Source organism: Colobus angolensis, unplaced genomic scaffold (genome assembly GCF_000951035.1).
Source record: "Colobus angolensis palliatus isolate OR3802 unplaced genomic scaffold, Cang.pa_1.0 Scaffold60, whole genome shotgun sequence".
NCBI classification, from domain to species: Eukaryota; Metazoa; Chordata; class Mammalia; order Primates; family Cercopithecidae; genus Colobus; species Colobus angolensis.
The window spans coordinates 3,011,012-3,029,216 of record NW_012119599.1 but is presented as its reverse complement, the minus strand read 5'-3'; the positions used below and the strand labels follow the sequence as shown (position 1 = coordinate 3,029,216).

At 50.6% G+C, this 18,205-nt stretch overlaps 1 protein-coding gene across 3 annotated transcripts in view; it reads left to right on the top strand.

Annotated features, from left to right (window-relative positions):
* Positions 1-17,710, top strand: part of CEACAM19 (carcinoembryonic antigen-related cell adhesion molecule 19) — a 21,110-nt gene extending 3,400 nt beyond the window's left edge. The window contains exons 2-11 of one of the 3 annotated variants that reach the window (XM_011963039.1): positions 1,358-1,725; positions 4,432-4,559; positions 5,012-5,108; positions 5,714-6,082; positions 9,452-9,602; positions 12,000-12,083; positions 13,421-13,467; positions 14,355-14,437; positions 15,954-16,007; positions 16,793-17,705. In XM_011963039.1, coding sequence (XP_011818429.1) covers positions 5,054-5,108; positions 5,714-6,082; positions 9,452-9,602; positions 12,000-12,083; positions 13,421-13,467; positions 14,355-14,437; positions 15,954-16,007; positions 16,793-16,849 — 900 coding nt within the window. In that variant the 5' untranslated portion in view covers positions 1,358-1,725; positions 4,432-4,559; positions 5,012-5,053 and the 3' untranslated portion in view covers positions 16,850-17,705. The other 2 variants (XM_011963040.1, XM_011963038.1) reach the window with 2 other exon arrangements.
* Positions 17,711-18,205: the final 495 nt, after the last annotated feature.

The window sequence follows — 18,205 nt, the reverse complement described above, 5'->3', positions numbered from 1 at the left end:
AAAAAAAAAAAAAAAAAGAACTGGATTGTCTGGCTCAACTCTGGGCACAGCATGCAGGGCCCAGTTCTGCTGTTCTGCTGTTTGTTCTGCTTTCCTCCACATATTGGCATCACCCTCTGGTGCCAAGATGGCTGCTGCATTCCAGGCATCACATCCAGACTCAGACCCAAAGAAGCTGCCCATCCCTACCCGGGTGAGCCTTTGTGGGAACGAGAAACCTCACCCAGCAGCAGAAACCTCACCCAGCAGCAGAAACCTCACCCAGCAGCGTCTTTTCTGGTCTCATTCACCAGTGCTGCCCACTGCTTAACCAATCCCTGGCCAAAAGAATAGGACCGCCAGCCGGACCAATCAGGACCTGCCCTCTGGGGCTGGGGAGAGGCCCGGATGAAGGCTGCAGGACAGGATGGAAGTCTAGACCTCTATTACCAGCAGTGACTACTTCTGTCTGGGTGGTTGGAACATGTTTGAATTGTATTCTCTTTTAAGTACTGCCTAAAAGTTCTGCATTAAACCTTGACTCTTCTTTTAATAATACAAAAGGAAACGAAGTCCTTGTTTGAAAGGGAGAAGAGAGAGAGAGAGGGAGGGAGGGAGAAAGGGAGGGAGGCAGGGAAGTAGACAGAGGGAGAGTAGAATCCAGCCACCGGAAAATCCAGAATAGCTGGCTTTGCTTAATCCATGCCTGAAAATAACTGCTGGGTTTGCAACAACCTCTCTCCAGGAGACAGACCAAGGAAACTACAAAACTGCAGGAAGGATTGAATGGCTGGGCACGGTGGCTCATGCCTGTTACCCCAACACTTTGGGAGGCCGAGGTGGGTGGATCACCTGAGGTCAGGAGTTCCAGACCAGCCTGGCCAGCATGGTGAAACCTCGTCTCTACTAGAAATACAAAAATAAGCCGGGCGTGGTGGCGTGCGCCTATAGTCCCAGCTACTAGGGAGGCTGAGGCAGGAGAATCGCTTGAACCCAGGAGGCGGAGGTTGCAGTGAGCTGAGATCGTGCCACTGCACTACAGCCTGGGGGAGAGAGCGAGAATTTGTCTCAAAAAAAAAAAAAAGGATTGAAGGTGGATTCTGAGGGTACTCTGACCCCATGAACCCAGCATGAAATCTTCCTGGCATTAAGGAACATTGAGGCTGTGGAGGATTGGAAATCCCTCCAGGGAAAACACACTTCTCTTGAGCAGGGTCATGAGGGGTGGGGGCAATGTGGGAGATGGGGCAAGTCCAAAGACAAGGTCAACAGCAATAATAATAACAATGACAGGCATTTGTTGCTTATTTGCCGGGCCTCTTGCATCCACTTCTCCCAACATCCCTGTGAGGTGGTGATGCTTATCCCCATTCTCCAGCGGAGGAAGCTGAGGCCCAGAGAGGTGAAGTCATTTGCCACAAAATCCCCCAGCCAAATGGTAGTAGAACCAGGTTTTCAGCCAGACTCACTAGCTCACGGCAGAGCTGCCCTGGAGTCTGCAGCCATTCAGTCTATAGCCGGGCCGCTCCATCCTTCAAGGCAGGTCAACGTCAAGATTCCTGATCTGCCTCAACCTGAGGCCTCTAGAAGATACCATCACCCCGGACAAGCTGAAGACGTGTGTCTGTCTGGAACACTCAGACACACACAAAGTGCTCTGGATACGCCACACCCCGACCTAGCTGTCTCTTCCCGATGGACCTCACCGGGTACAAATGCCTGGCACCGCCTGCCTCGGCTCCCAAGGTCAGCTCTCGCTCCCGAGCAGAACTTTCTGAGATGATGATGGAAAAAACGTTCTCCGTCTGTGCAGTTCAATGGAGTAGCCACTGATCACATGAGGCTAGTGAGCACTTGAAAGTGGCTAGTTTGAGGAACTGCATTTTTTAATGCCGTTAATTACTTTGAATATATATACACACGTATATACATTTATATATACATATTTATACACATATATACACTTTTACGTATATATTATATATATATATATATATTCAATCAATTTTTTTTTTTTTTTGGAGATGGAGTCTTGCTCTGTTGCCCAGGCTGGAGTACAGTGGCACAATCTCCACTCACTATAACCTCCACTTGTTGGGTTCAAGCAATTCTCCTGCCTCAGCCTCCCAAGTAGCTGGGATTACAGGCGTGTGCCACCACGGCCAGCTAATGTTTGTATTTTTAGTGGAGACAGGGTTTCATCCTGTTGCCCAGACTGGTCTCGAACTCCTGACCTCAAGTGATCTGCCTGCCTCTGCCTTCCAAAGTGCTAATATTACAGGCATGAGCCACCACACCTGGCCTATTCAATATTTTTTTTTGAGACAGAGTCTCACTCTGTCACCCAGGCTGAAGTGCAGTGTCATGATCAAAGTTCACTGCAGCTTCGACCTCCCAGGCTCAGTGATCCTCCTGCCTCAGCCTTCTGAGTAACTGGAACTACAGTTGAAAGCCACCAAGCTTACCTAATTTTTTAAATTTCCTTGTCTGTAAAGATGTCCTACTATGTTGCCCAGCCTGGTCTCAAATTCCTGGGCTCAAGCAATCTTCCCACCTCAGCCTCTCAGAGGGGCAGGATTACAAGTGTGAGTCACCTGTGCCTGGCCTAAACTTATATTTAAATATGACTAATAGCTATGATATTAAACAGCATAACACTAGACCCTCCATCACCCAAGCTCTGTTGATCCAACCAACAGAGCATAGTTGATCTCTCCCACCTCCCAGCTTCACACACACATGCCCCACGCCCTCCTTCCTGCCTCCACTCACCCAAGATATTGCAACCTCCTCAATATGCCTAGATGACTATCTCAGCCTCCACATCCTTGCATTGCTGTTTATGCTGCCTGGTGCATCTCACGCTGCCTCACCCCATCATCTGCCTCATTTCTACTCTTACTCCAGGTCTCAGCTCAGATGCCCCCTCCCCCAGGAAGCCCTCCCTAGCCCTCAGGTTGAATGAGGTGTGCCTCCTTGGGTTCTCCCAGACTTCTGGGCTCCTCCATCTCAGCCCTGATCACCCTGGATCATAATCGTGTGAGAGGGGTCCGCCCCCCACACCCTACAGGACTGTGTGCCCTACTGTGGACAGAGGGCAGAGCAGAGACGGTCTAAATCATCGCTGTGTCACCAACATCACCCAGCACCCACGACGGGGCCCTGGGAGTGTGTGCTGGAATGAATGGAGACTGCTTTTTATAAACTAGGCTAGGCCAGGTGTGGTCGGTCACATCTGTAATCCCAATACTTTGGGAGGCAAAGGTGGGAGGTTCACTTGAGCCCAGGAGTTCAACACCAGCCTGGGGCAATATAGTGAGATCCCATCTCTACAAAACATTAAAAAATTGGCCGGGGATGGTAGCGCACAACTGTGGTCCCAGCTACTCAGGAGGCTGAGACGGAAGGATTGCTTGAGCCCAGGAGTTGGAGGCTGCAGTGAGCAATGATCATGCCACTATACTCCAGCCTGGGCAACACAGTGAGACCCTGTCTTAAAAAAACAAAAAACAAAAAACAAAAGAGTAACACACTTGGAATAAACATGATCCAGAAAAGTACAAAACATACACCCTGGGGCTGGGTGCGGTGGCTCATGTCTATACTGCTAGCACTTTGGGAGGCAAGGCAGGAGGATCATCTGAGATCAGGAGTCTGAGACCAGCCTGGCCAACATGGCAAAACTCCATCTCTATTAAAAATACAAAAATTAGCCAGGCATAGTAACGCATGCCTGTAATCCCAGCTACTCAGAAGGCTGAGGCAGAAGAATCGCTTGAACCTGGAAAGGTTGCAGTGAACTGAGACTGTGCCACTGTACTCCAGCCTGGGCGACAGAGCGTCTCAAAAAAAAAAAAAACACACACTCTTAAAAACTACAAAATAATGTTCATGAATGGAAAGACAGAGCAAGACCCTGACTCAAGAGAAAAAAAAACAAAAAACAGGCCAAGCACGGTGGCTCACGCCTGTAATCCCAGCGCTTTGGAAGGCTGAGGTGGGCAGATCACCTGAGGTCAGGAGTTCAAGACCAGCCTGACCAACATGGAGAAACCCCGTCTCTACTAAAAATACAAAATTAGCCGGGTGTGGTGGCGCATGCCTGTAATCCCAGGTACTCGGGAGGCTGAGGTGGGAGGATCACTTTAACCCTGGTGGCAGAGGTTGCGGTGAACTGAGCTTACGCCATTGCACTCCAGTCTGGGCAACAAGACAAAACTCCATCTCAAAATAAAATAAAATTAAATTTAAAAACCACTAGGCTAACAGCTTTTTTTTTTTTTTTTGAGACAATGCCTCGCTCTGTCACCCAGGCTGGCGTGCAGTGGCGCCGTCTCGGCTCCCTGCAACCCCTTGCCTCCCAGGTTCAAGTGATTCTCCTGCCTCAGCCTACACAGTAGCTGGGATTACAGGTGCCCACCACCACGCCTGACTAAATTTGTGTATTTTTAGTAGAGACAAGGTTTCATCATGTTGGCCAGACTGGTCTCAAACTCCTCACTTTATGATCTACCCAACTTGGCCTCCCAAAGGGCTGGGATTACAGGCGTGAGCCACCTGGCCTGTCTCAGAGCCTTCAAGTGAGTCAGTCACAGGTGAAATTCCACCTCTGTCTATTGGCAGACTTGCGTCTTTTCCTGGGCCTCTGTTTCCACATCTGTGCAATGGGAACAGTTATTTATGATGGCTGCTGAATGAGGTAGTGTGTGTTTGAGCAAACCCAGGGGAATTGTTCAAACAGAGGCTGCTATGACTATTGCTATAGTGACTGCTGTTGTAGTCACGCTGAGTGAGAAAAAGAGGTTGAAGAGGGTCAGGGGAGGAGTCCTGGGAAGTTCCCCAGTCACCCTGAAAAACTGGTTCAACCTCTGTCTGTGCTCCCATCCCAGGGAGTATAGGTGGAGCCTCCAGAGCGCATGGACAGGGCATGCAGAGGCTGGGCCAGCCTCAGCAGTGTCTCTAAGGCACCCTGGGATCCCCACTGAGCTGGCCTACTTCAGACAGCCAGGGCCCACCCCTCTGGCCCCCTTAGTGTCCAGCTCGTGGCCCCTTGGCATTTCCACAAGACGCCAAGATGGAGATTCCCATGGGGACCCAGGGCTGCTTCTCAAAGAGCCTTCTGCTCTCAGGTAAGGAGGAAATAGACCCTAAAGGCCGAGGGGAGAAATGGGGACTCAGCCCAGAGATTGAAGTTTTCTCTTAGAAGTCGGGGAAGATTACCTGAGAGGATGAAATTAGAGTGAGATGGGGGAGGGGCAACATAATCACAGCCTTATTGCCATTTTATCTATGGAATTTTCTATAATGTTAGGACTATGAAGTCAGGAATTTATGTATGTTTGGTTCCCTGCTATATCTCCAGTGTCTAGAAATTGAAGGAAGTTTAGATGTATTATATATAGTTGGTATTATGGCTTATATATTACATATGCCTGTAAGTATTGGTTGAATAAATGAATGAATGAATTCAGAGAGTCCATGTGTTTAGAAGCAGGCCACACAGCATCTCAAGGTAGAAAAACCTCTGGATCAATAGGATGGCAAATCTATGGTATCCATGCCTGTGTTCCCACACCTGCACCCAGGGCAGACATCACTAATCAATCCCAGCATTGTTTCCAATTAGCAGCACCCAAAGTCCTTGCTCCCCGCTGAAGATCTCTATCTAGAGAGGAGCATGCCATGGTCCCTGGCAACACCCCTGATCTCAGCCCTTCCCTATAACTTCCCACAGCCTCAATCCTGGTCCTCCGGATGCTCCAAGGCTCCCAGGCAGCCCTCCACATCCAGAAGATTCCAGAGCAGCCTCAAAAGAACCAGGACCTTCTCCTGTCAGTCCAGGGTGTCCCAGACACCTTCCAGGACTTCAATTGGTACCTGGGGGAGGAGATGTATGGAGGCACGAGGCTATTTACCTACATCCCTGGGATACAACGGCCCCAGAGGGATGGCAGTGCCATGGGACAGCGAGACATCGTGGGCTTCCCCAATGGTTCTATGCTGCTGCGCCGCGCCCAGCCTACAGACAGTGGCACCTACCAAGTAGCCGTTACCATCAACTCTGAATGGACTATGAAGGCCAAGACTGAGGTCCAGGTAGCTGGTAAGTGTTAGGGTCTGGAGATGAGGTGAGGAAGCTAATGAGCCCTGAGCAGCTACCACGCACCAGGTGCTGTGCAAACACCATTTAATTTGGTCCTCTCATTCATTCACTCGACACATATTGAGCGTCTACTGTGTACCAGTCCCCAGAGATAGTCTTTAACCCTCCCATGCATTAACTAATAAAATATCTATGAAATGCCTGCCTTGTGCCTGACACTGGAGAATGTACCATCTTGTTTACCAAGGCGAGTATTTACTGATGAATCCACTCGGGGCAAAGTGTGAGGGACAGGGTGGTGGACAATAATGACAGCTGGCATTTCTTGGGTGCTTGTGAAGAGCGAGGCACCATCTTAAACCTTTTCCCTAAAGCATAGTTTCTCAGCTTCAGCACTACTGATGTTTTGTATTGGCCAGTTCTTCCCAATAGAGGGTTTGTGCGTTGCAGAGATTTCAGCAGCACCCCTGGCCTCTACTCACTGGGTACCAGTAGCACCTTCCTAGTCGTGACAACCAACAATGTCTTCAGATATTGCCAAATGTCTCCACCCTGGGATAAGAATCACCCCTGGTTGAGAACCACTACCCTATATTTACTCATTTTTACCTTAAAACAACTGCATGAGGTGGGTGCCATTATTGTCTCCATTTTACAGATTGAAAAATGGAGGCACGCAGTGGTTATGACTTACTGAGTAAAGAATATGAACCAGAATGATGTGACATGGGAAGGGGGGTCATCAGGGAGACCTCACTCAAGAAGTGACCTTAGAGGAGAGACAAGAAGAAGGTGATTGAGGGATGGAGATGCTGTGGCCCCTTGGCATTTCCACAGGACGCAGATCACCCCAGAATTTGTATGTTGAAATCCTAACCTCCAAGATGATGGTATTAAAAGGTGGGACTTGGGTCCAACACAGTGGCTCATACCTGCAATCCCAGCATTTTGAGAGGCTGAAGTGGGTGGGTCACCTGAGCTCAGGAGTTCGGGATCAGCCTGGCCAACATGGTGAAACCCTGTCTCTACTAAAAAATACAAAGATTAGCTGGGCGTGGTGGCAGGTGCCTCTAATGCCAGCCACATGGGAGGCTGAGGCAGGAGAATCACTTGAACCCGGGAGGCAGAGGTTGCAGTGAACCAAGATCATGCCACTGCACTCCAGCCTGGGCAACAGAGCAAGACTCCATCTCAAAAAATAAAAAAGTGGGGTTTGTGGGAGGTGATTAGATCATGAGGATAGAGCACTTGTAAATAGATTGTATGCCTTTTTTTTTTTTTTTAAACAAAACAAAACAAGATTGTGGAGACAGGGTCTTACTGATATTGCTCAGGCTGGTCTCAAACTCCTGGCCTCAAGCAATCCTTCCACCTTGGCCTCCCAGTCCTGGGATTACAAGAGTAAGCCATCATGCCCAGTCTCGGCTCACTGTAACCTCCACCTCCCAGGCTCAAGCGATCCTCCCACCTCAGCTTCCCATGTAGCTGGGACTGTAGGCGCGTGCTATCACACCCGGCTAATTTTTTTTATTTATTGGTAGAGACTGGGTTTCGCCATGTTGCCCAGGCTAGTCTCCAACTCCTGAGCTCAGGTGATCCTCCCACCTCAGCCTCCCAAAGTGCTGGGATTATAGGCGTGAGCTATCACACCCGGCTAATTTTTTTTATTTATTGGTAGAGACTGGGTTTCACCATGTTGCCCAGGCTAGTCTCCAACTCCTGAGCTCAGGTGATCCACCCACCTCAGCCTCCCAAAGTGCTGGGATTATAGGCGTGAGCCACCACTCCTGGCCCCTAGATAAATTTTAAAATGGGTTTTGGACAGTGGATAGAAAAAATTTTAGAGAAACGGATGAAATAGGCAAAAGTTGATTCAACACATGCATTAATTTGATTACACAAATCTGCATAAAATGACACTGTAGTCCGGTTGGAGACAACAGTCCTTATTTCACTCATGGAGCCTGAAGTGGCTTCTCCCCACATTTCCGGGGCTCCCAGGTCACAGGTGCCCCTTTTGGAAGCTGCACAGCATGGTCATTAGGGAGTTCAGGTGGCCTGGGTATGATCCCAGCACTGCACTTATCGTGAGCTACCAGGAAAGGCAATTTACTGTTCCATGCCTCAGTTTCCTTAGCTGTAAAATGGCATAGAGTTTCTTTGTTGGATCATTGAGAGAACAGCGTGTGTGTGTGTGTGTGTGTGTGTGTGTGTGTGTGTGTGTGTATTTCAGACTTTATAACAACCCTAAGAGCTAGGCATTCGTATTATCCTCATTTCACAGACGAACCAAGTCACAGAGAGATCGAGTAATTTGCCCAAGGTCACACAGCCAGTAGGCAGCATTAGGATCTCGTAGTCTATGAGCTTAGCTGCCAAGAAGGGTTAGGATAGAACAGATGTCCATTTTGAGAGTAAAGCTGGGAGGTCAGAGGGTAAGAGCCAGGTAGGCATGGTTTTAATTGTGGCAAGTCCAATTTAAGAATCCTCTGAGTCCCCTACATCTCCTGCAAAACACAGCCCAGAACCTCATCCTTCTGCTGAAAGGATTCAGGTATCATCAACTGAGATGAGAAAAAGCAAAGCAGATTGGGTCTGGGCTCGATGACTCACGTCTGTAATTCCAACACTTTGGGAGGCCAAGGCAGGAGAACTGCTTGAGTCCAGGAATTTGAGACCAGCCTGAGTAATTTAGTGACACCTCTTCTTTACAAAAAAATTTTAAATTAGCCAGGAGTGGTGGTGTGTGCCTATAGTCCCAGCTACAGAGTTCAAGCTGGGAGGTGGGAGTTCAAGCCCAGGGTTAAAGCCCAGGAGTTCGAGGCTGTAGTGAACCACGATCATGACATTGAACTCCAGTCTGGGCAACAGAGTGAGATGCTGTTTCAAAAAAGAAAAAAAAAATCAGTTTGATGGGGTAGGGTTGGGGAGCTTGTCAGCAAACAGATTTTGGATGTGCTGAGGATTATATGAAACCCTAGGGAACCGGTGACATTGAGATAGGGGAGAGCTGAGGAGTTCCATCTGGGACATGTTGAAAATTTTTTTAATAGAGATAGGGTCTCACTATGTTGCCCAGGCTGGTCTCGAACTCCTGGGCTCAAGTGATCCTCCCACCTCAGCCTCCCAAATTGCTGAGATTACAGGCGTGAGCAACGCGCCCAGCCCGCTGGGACATGTTGGATTTTATGTGCCACCCAGATGGTTGGATGCTCAGATCTGAAAAGCCGGAGAAAGCTCTGGGCTGGAAATAGGAAACTGCACCTCAGTTCTCCAGGCAGTCACTGATACAGTCAGTGGGGGATTGGGGGAGCCCTCAGGAGACATCGCACAGACCCCCTCTCTCTCTTTCTTTCTCTCATCCCTCAGAAAAGAATAAGGAACTGCCCAGTACATACCTGCCCACCAACGCTGGGATCCTGGCAGCCACCATCATTGGATCTCTTGCTGCTGGGGCCCTTCTCATCAGCTGCATTGCCTATCTCCTGGTGACAAGGAACTGGAAGGGCCAGAGCCACAGGTACAGGGTCCCCAGGCGTCCCTCTCCTGTCTCCTCCCACTGTCTTCTCAAGCCTCGTGGATTCTTCCACAAGTCACATCATCCAGCTCATACACAATCTCATCAAATCTTGGAACTCCTGGGGTGAAAAGGATCTTTCTATCCTGTGTTAAACAGAATTCTGCATTGCAAGGGACAGGAAACCTATTCTTAAACTGACTTACCAAAAACAAGGAATTTTAGACAGGGTCTCGCTCTGTCACCCAGGCTGGAGTGCAGTGGTGCAGTCACGACTCACTGCAGCCTCGACCTCCCTGGGCTCAGGTGATTCTTTCACCTCAGCCTCCCAGGTAGCTGAGACTACAGGTGTGCATCACCAGGCCTGGCTAATTTTTTTATTTTTGTAGAGATGAGATTTTGCCCAGGCTGGTCTTGAACTCCTGGGCTCAAGTGATCCTCCAGCCTTGGCCTCCCAAAGTGCTGAGAATACAGGCATGAGCCACTGTTCCCTGCCCAAAAACAAGGAATTGTTTAATGCTACATAACTTATTAACTTCAGGTAGGGCTGCATCCAGGGGCTCAATGTTCTCAAGTGACTCCTTTATATACTCCTCAACTCTGTATTTTTCTTCGGTGGCTTCTTTCTCAGGCAGGCTCTCCCCTGTTGCGACAAGATCACTCCCAAAGGGCAGGCTCATACTCCACCGGTTTAGCCATTCCTAGCAAGGAGACAACCTTGTTCCTGGTAGTTCCAACAAAAGCCCCAAGTCTACCTCTCATTGGCTTAACTCAGATCACATGAATTTTCATGACCCAATCACTGTGGCCAGGGGTTGGTGGCCAGGGAAAGCCCTGATTGGCCAAACTTGGGCTATTTGTGCAGCCCCAGAGCCTGGGATAGATCCAACTCCGTTTAATCAAATGAATTGAGCGTGTAGACCAGCTCTCCAAAGGAAAACTGGATGCTATTGTCAAAGAAGGGGAGTGGACAGCGGTAGGCAAAGCTATCAGATGCCACCTACCTCTGTGTGGGGAGAGAGAGAGAGATGGGGTCCTGTTTCCCCCAGGGAGAGTCTATTTGTGAAAAATTCCTTTCTTATGACATCAGCGTCTTCAGAACTTTGTCTCTTGAAATTGATTCTGAACTGATTGTAGATAAGATGTCTAATTTTTCTGCCACTCACCAGTTCCCAGAATTTGAAAGCAGCGATTTTGTCTCCTTTCTTAATTGTGCCATGGATTCTTTTTTCTTCTTCTTCTTCTTTTTTTTTTTTTGAGACAGTCTTGCCACAGTGCAGTGGAGCAATCTCGGCTCACTGCAATCTCTGCCTCCGGGGCTCAAGCAATTTCGTGCCTCAGCCTCCTAAGTAGCTGGGACTACAGGTGTGCACCACAACACCCGGCTAATTTTTTTGTATTTTAGTAGAGATGGGGTTTCACCATGTTGCCCTGAGTGGTCTGAAACTCCTAATCTCAGGCAATCTGCCGGCCTCGGCCTCCCAAAGTACTGGAATTACAGGCGTGAGCCATTGCGCCTGGTCTATTTCTTTTTTCTTTTTTAGAGAGACAGGGTCTTGCTCTATCACCCAGGCTGGAGTGCAGTGGCATGATCATAGTTTACTACAGCCTCAGACTCCTGGGCTCAAGTGATCCTCCCACCTCAGCCTCCTGGGTAACTGGGACCACAGGCCTGTGCTACCATACCTGGCTAATTATCTGTATTATTATTTTTTGTAGAGATGGAGTCTTGCTATGTTGCCCAAGTTGACCTCAAACTCCTGGCCTTAAACGATCCTTCCGCCTCAGTCTCCCAAGATGCTCAAATTACAGGCATGCACCACCATGCCAAGCTTATTTTTTACTTTTTGTAAAAATAAGATCTCCCTGTGTTGCCCTGGCTGGTCTTGAATTGCTGGGCTCAAGCTATCCTCCCATCTCAGCCCCCAAAGTAGCTGAGACTACAGGAATGCACCATTTCCAAGCTTGCTTTCTTCTTCTTTTGCTCTTGTCGCCCAGGCTGGAATCCAGTGGCGCGATCTCAGCTCACTGCAACCTCCGCTTCACAGGTTCAAGCGATTATGCTGCCTCAGCTTCCTGAGTAGCTGGAATTACAGGCACCCACCACATCGCCTGGCTGATTTTTGTATTTTTAGTAGAGACAGGGTTTCACCATGTTGGCCAGGATGGTCTCAAATCCTGACCTCAGGTGATCTGCCCACCTTGGCCTCCCAAAGTGCTGGGATTACAGGTGTGAGCCCCTGCGCCCAGTCAATTATTATTTTTTGTACTCAAAACCACACACACACCTTCCACCCCCTCCCCCCTCTCCATTTTCCTTCATAGGGAAGGAATGTTGCTCTCTGATATTCTACTGTCAGTGCTTTACTCCAATTTTCTTCCCCCCTCTTTCCCCTCTAGACTGCCTGCTCCAGGGGGCCAGGGATCTCTGTCCATCTTGTGCTCCGCTGTGTCCCCAGTGCCTTCAGTGATGCCCAGCACATGGTTGGTGCTTGTAAATACTTATTTGGTGAATTAACAAACTCGCTATAGTGGTGTCAAGAGTACTTTTGTTTCAAACTCAAAGTCTCGCTCTATTGCCCGGGTTGGGGTACAGTGGTGCGATCATAGCTCACTGTAGCCTCGACCTCCCTGGTTCAAACTATCCTCCCACCCCAAGTCTCCCAAGTAGCTGGGACCCCAGGTGCGCACCACCATGCCTGGCTAATTTTTGTAATTTTTGTAGAGACGGAATCTCACTTTCTGGGTCAGGCGGGTCTCAAACTCCTGGCCTCAAAAAATTCTCCTGCCTTGGTCTCCCAGTGTGCTGGGCGTATAGTCATGAGCCACTTCACTTGGTTCCAGTGTACTTTTTAAATTAAGGGTATTCAGGACGGGTGCAGTGGCTCGCGCCTGTAATCCCAGTATTTTGGGAGGCCAAGGCGGGTGGATCACTTGAGGTCAGAAGTTCGAGACCAACCTGAGGAACATGGTGAAAACCTGCTCTACTAACAATACAAAATTATCCGAGCATGGGCCGGGTGTGGTGCCTCACGCCTGTAATCCCAGCACTTTGGGAGGCTAAGGCAGGCTGATCATGAGGTCAGGAGATCAAGACCATCCTGGCTAACACAGTGAAACCCCGTCTCTACTAAAAATACAAAAATTAGCTGGGCATGGTGGCAGGTGCCTGTAGTCCCAGCTACTAGGGAGGCTGAGGCAGGAGAATGGCGTGAACCCAGGAGGCGGAGCTTGCAGTGTGCCGAGATCGCGCCACTATACTCCAGCCTGGGCAACAGAGCAAGACTCCGTCTCAAAAAAAAAAAAAAAAAAATTAGCCGAGCATTGTGGCACACACCTGTAATCCTAGCTACTTGGAAGGCAGAGGCAGGAGAATCCCTTGAACCTAGGAGGCAGAGGTTGCAGTGAGCTGACATCACGCCATTGCACTCCAGCCTGGGCGACAGAGCGAGACTCTGTCTCAAAAAAAAAAATAAAAATAAAAATAAAAAATAAATAAGGGTATTCAAATGAATCAATGTAAAGAGAAATATTAAGGAAAGCTAAGACAGGTGGATGGAGCAGGACCATGTAGGTGATCTTTGTAAATGGTGATGTCTGGGGAACGTTGCTTATTGGCATGAGGCTAGGGAAACTGAGGGACTGTGGATGGGGATTATGGAATAAGAGTCTGGGATAGTTCAGGCCTCATCCTAGCTCACTCTGAAGGAGAGACCATGTGGCTTTCAGGGGCCTGGTGGGATTTCCAGCCTCTCTAAGTCTCTCTCCACCCACCCGAGTGTCTCTCTATCCTAATATCAATTCCCTCCATGTGTCCCCAGGATGGCGACCACAGAGAAGCCAGAATTGGGCCCTGCTAATGATGCTGGTAAGGCAAGAGCCCCAGATCTCACTACCTAGCCCTCTTCTCAACTCCTCCCTTCTCCCCCATAGCCATAAGCCCCCTTATTCTCCCTCACTCAGGGGCCTCCCAATGCACCTGCCCGAGACCTCCCTGGGGCCCCCTGAACTCCACCCACATAATCTGAGCACATCGGCACCACCCTAAACCTGCTTTCTCTCTTCTCCTCAGTGGCTGGTACCCCCATCCCATCATGCAAGTGGATCCCATCCACCCCCACAGGCCACTATCAGCCTCCTAGACCCCCCTACACCCAGCTCCTCACTGGTCTCCCAGCCTCCAGACACCTCCAACCCATCCCGGGACAAGATCTTTCTAAACTTCTGATCCTGTTACTCCTCTGCTCAAAGGCCCTCCATGGCTCCCCTGTGCCCTTGGGACAAAGTTTAGCCTCCTTAACATGGTTCTCAAGGCCCTTCACAAGACAGATCAAACATCGTTTCTGAAACACAGCTGGCTCTCTCACCAGACCTCTGCATTCACCCTCTCCTGCCTTAGCTTCACTCTTACTTCTCTCTACTATCTCAGGTGCCCCCTCCAGAAAGCCCTCACTGAATGCTAGGCTGCTTAGACACCCCCTCTTGGGCTCCGACCCACCCCCAGTCCCCCCACTCCAGCCCTAAACACTCCAGGTTGTCACTCTGGAGACTGGTCTGCATCCCCCACTGGACTGTGAATCCTGGAAGGGCAGGCCCAGCACTGTCGTGGTCACCACTGTATCCCCAGCACTGGGTTTGGCTAGAAGAAGAATTTGCATAAATGTTAGTTGAATAAATAAATGAATGTCAACAGGCAGCCAGAGTGGCCTGTGGGGCCCATCTGTCAGCGGGTACCTCCCCTGTCCCCTGTTTCAGGTGACAACATCTATGAAGTGATGCCCTCTCCGGTCCTCCTGGTGTCCCCCATCAGTGACACGAGGTCCATAAACCCAGCCCAGGTGAGTCCCGTCCCCAGCCTCTCCCCTGAAGCCAGTGCTAACAGGCGCCTCCCCTCTGAGCTGGCCGTGGTCCTCTGGGCCACCTTGACACCAAGTCTAGGAATCTCAACTCTCTATATATTGTTCCCTGTTTTTAAAAATCCTAAGGAAAAGAGACGGGAAGGAAACAGCACAACAGAAGCAGCATTTGTCTCTGGGGTGTGGAGACTGGTGGGTGGGTTTTATCTTCTTTTCTTTTATACTTCTCTTATGTTTTCTGCACTGAGCAGCTACTCCCTTTATAATGGGGAGGTTTTATATATATAACAAAAAGTTTAGAAAAATGAGTTACTTAAGCTGTGCGCAGTGGCTCACGCCTATAATTCTAGCATTTTGGGATGCTGAGGTGGGTGGATCACCTGAGGTCAGGAGTTTGAGATCAACCTGGCCAACATGGCGAAACCCCATCTCTACTAAAAATACAAAAATTAGCCAGGTGTGATGGCTCATCCCTGTCATCCCAGCTACTCAGGAGGCTGAGGAGGGAGAATTGCTTGAACCCAGGAGGTGGAGGTTGCAGTGAGCCGAGGACGTGCCACTGCACTCCAGCCTGTGCGACAGGAGCGAGACTCCGTCTCAAAAAAAGAAAAAAAAAAGTTATTTAGATTAAATAGGCCAGGCGCGGTGGCTCACGCCTGTAATCCCAGCACTTTGGGAAGCCGAGGCGGGCGGATCACAAGGTCAGGTGATCGAGACCACGGTGAAACCCCGTCTCCACTAAAAATACAAAAAATAGCCGGGTGCGGTGGCCGGCGCCTGTAGTCCCAGCTACTCAGAGGCTGAGGCAGGAGAATGGCGTGAACCCAGGAGGCGGAGCTTGCAGTGAGCCCAGATTGCGCCACTGCACCCAGCCTGGGGGACAGAGCGAGACTCCGTCTCAAAAAAAAAAAGTAGATTAAATAAAAAGAGAAACTTAGCTGGCCATGATGGCTCACGCCTGTAAATCCCAACACTTTGGGAGGCCAAGGTGGGAGGATCGCTTGAGGCTGGGAGTTTGAGACCAGCCTGGGGAACATAGACCCCATCTCTACAAAAATTTAGCTAGGCATAGTGGTGTGCACCTACAGTCCCAGCTACCAGGGAGGCTGAGGAGGGAGGATCCCTTGAGCCCAGGAGTTTGAGGCTGCAGTGAGCCATGACTACACCACTGCACTCTGGCCTGGGTGACAGAGCAAGATCCTGTCTTTTTCTAAAAAAGCGACAAATAAGAGAAACTTAAAACACTAAGGCTAAGAGCTTAGAACCAGAGGTGTTGACAGGGGTAGACTGAGAGTTAACAGAGTGGTTGACGGGATACTACACAAAGCTTGGGCCCAGTGCCCATTTGTCAGAGGAGAACGCTGAGGTGCAAGGAAGCTAATCCCCTCTGCCCAGAGGCCTCGCGGTCTGGGAGGGATGAGGGGGACTTGGAATCTGAGGTCAAAGATTAGAGGGTGGGGGTGCCGAGCGCCCACTCACCTGTGTCCTTTCCTTGCAGCCCCTGCCCACACCCCCACCCCTACAGGCGGGGCCGGAGAAGCACCAGTACCAGGTGTGGAGCTGGGAGCTGGGAGGGGTGGTGGGGATCCCATGGATCCAGGAGCCCCGAAGCCTGGGTGGGGAGGGGTCAAGACAACCGAAACTGGGGGCTCCCCTCCCCTCGTCCCCACAAGCCTCATGGTCTCAGCTCTCAGAGAAGCCCAAACCGCCTCCCTGAGAGACCCTGGCAAGTCCCTTTTCCTCCCAAGGCTGCGATTTCCTTCTTTGCAAAAGGGATCCAAAACCTTGAATTTGCACAGGAGGAACAAGGCCCAGAGAGGGACAGGGGATTGCCCAGGGTCACACAGCCAGTTGGGTCCCCAGTGAAACCCCACCGCAGGGCTCAGTCCCTCTCCATCCCCTCCTGTCTGTCTGTCCCTGTAGCTCTGTGTCTCTCTGAGTGACCTACATATGTCTGTGTGTCTGTCTTCCCCTTTCTTGGTCTCTCTCTCTATTTCTCTGGCTGTGTCCTTTTGAATCTCTCTTTCTCTATTTCCAGTTTGTTCATGCTGCCTTGTCTAAGGTGCATCTCTTTACACATCTTTGTTTCTCTGCATCTCTGTCTCTCTCCATTCTCTGTCTCTCCTGCCTCTTTGTCTCTGTCACTGTGTCCACCTCATTTCCTGGCTCTTCCAGGACCTCTTTTCTCTGCCTCTCACTCTCTTTCCACCTTGCTCTTCCATTCTTTCTGTGGGTTTCTCCCCATCTCACTCTGTCTCTCATCCTCTGTCCCTCTCTGTCTCCCCAAGACTCTCACCCTCCACCCAGTCGTAATTCTGTTCTCTCTCCCCCCCCAAGCAGGACCTGCTAAACCCCGACCCTGCCCCCTACTGCCAGCTGGTGCCAACCTCCTGATGAGTCCTGGCCCAGGCCAGCCGGGGAGAAGACAAGGCCCAAGGCCCCAGCCCTCCTCTGGGAGCCTCACACCTGAGACCAGCAGGACCAGGCCATGGGGAGCTGTGGGGCCGATGAGGTGGACTCGGCCAAGGACTCAGCAGCACATGGGGCAGGTGTCCTGGCAGGGGAACAGGAGACTGTAACAGGCCTGGGTCCCTGTACAGCCCCTGAATGCATGCCTGCCTTCAGTCTGTTCCCTCAAGCAAGCTGGCCTGAGCCATGTGCCTGTGAAAATCAGGCTCTGGCCCCTTTCCATGCCAAAGTCCTCCAAGATCTGGATATCTGGGGACAAGGGGGTGGCCTCAGGCCTGCCTCCCAGGCAGTTGGCTGGGCTCCCAACTATCTGTCCTCAATGCCCTACCCCAACTCCACCAGTGACCCTGAGTCTTTTCCCCCGGGGCAAGGCAGACACCCCGCCATGCGGGCCTCAGGTGGCAGAGAGGCCCAGCCTCACAGGCCTGTGGCCCCACACGCCAGTCCCAGCAAGGTGACCACGGCTGCCAGACCCCTTCCCTGTTCAGGCAGGCCCAGCCCCTCTCAGAAACCGCTACCAGCTGCTGGCCTTGGCCCCACCCTGAATCTCACCGAGTCCCTCTGGGCAGCAGCTCCCTTCTCCACCCTGCCCCAGCCCCGGTCCCAAATGTGGCCTCACCTTGTCCTCCCCTCCCCCAATCTATGCATTCATTCAGCAATAAATGAGCCTTTGCTGTATGCCAGACCCAGTTCTAGACTCTTGCAGCCTTGATAGAAAGTAAAACAAAAACTCCTGCTTTCCCAGAGGGTCACTCTGGCAGGGGAGAGAATCAGGAAATAATGAATGTGCGCTGTCTGTCAGATGGGGATAAGTGTATTGGGGAAATGGAGGGGAGTCGAGAGTATTGGGGGACTGAGATTTTTAATTAGAAAGGGCAGAGAGGTCCTCACTGAGAAGGTGACAAATGAGCAAAGACTTGAAGGAGGGGAAGAAGGGAGGCTTGTGGGGCTCTGGAGGAAGAGCATTCCAGGCAGAGAGAATAGCAAGTGCAAAGGCCCCGGGGCAGGAGCATGCCTGGCACATTCAAGGAGCAGCAAGGCGGCTGGGCATCGTGGCTCACGCCTGTAATCCCAGCACTTTGGGAAGCCAAGGCAGGCAGGTCACTTGAGGTCAAGGGTTCAAGACCAGCCTGGCCAACATGGTGAAATCCCATCTCTATTAAAAATACAAAAATTAGCCGGGCATGGTGGTGGGCACCTGTAATCCCAGCAACTGGGGAGGCTGAGGCAGGAAAATTGCTTAAACCCGGGAGGCAGAGTTTGCAGTGGGCCAAGATCACA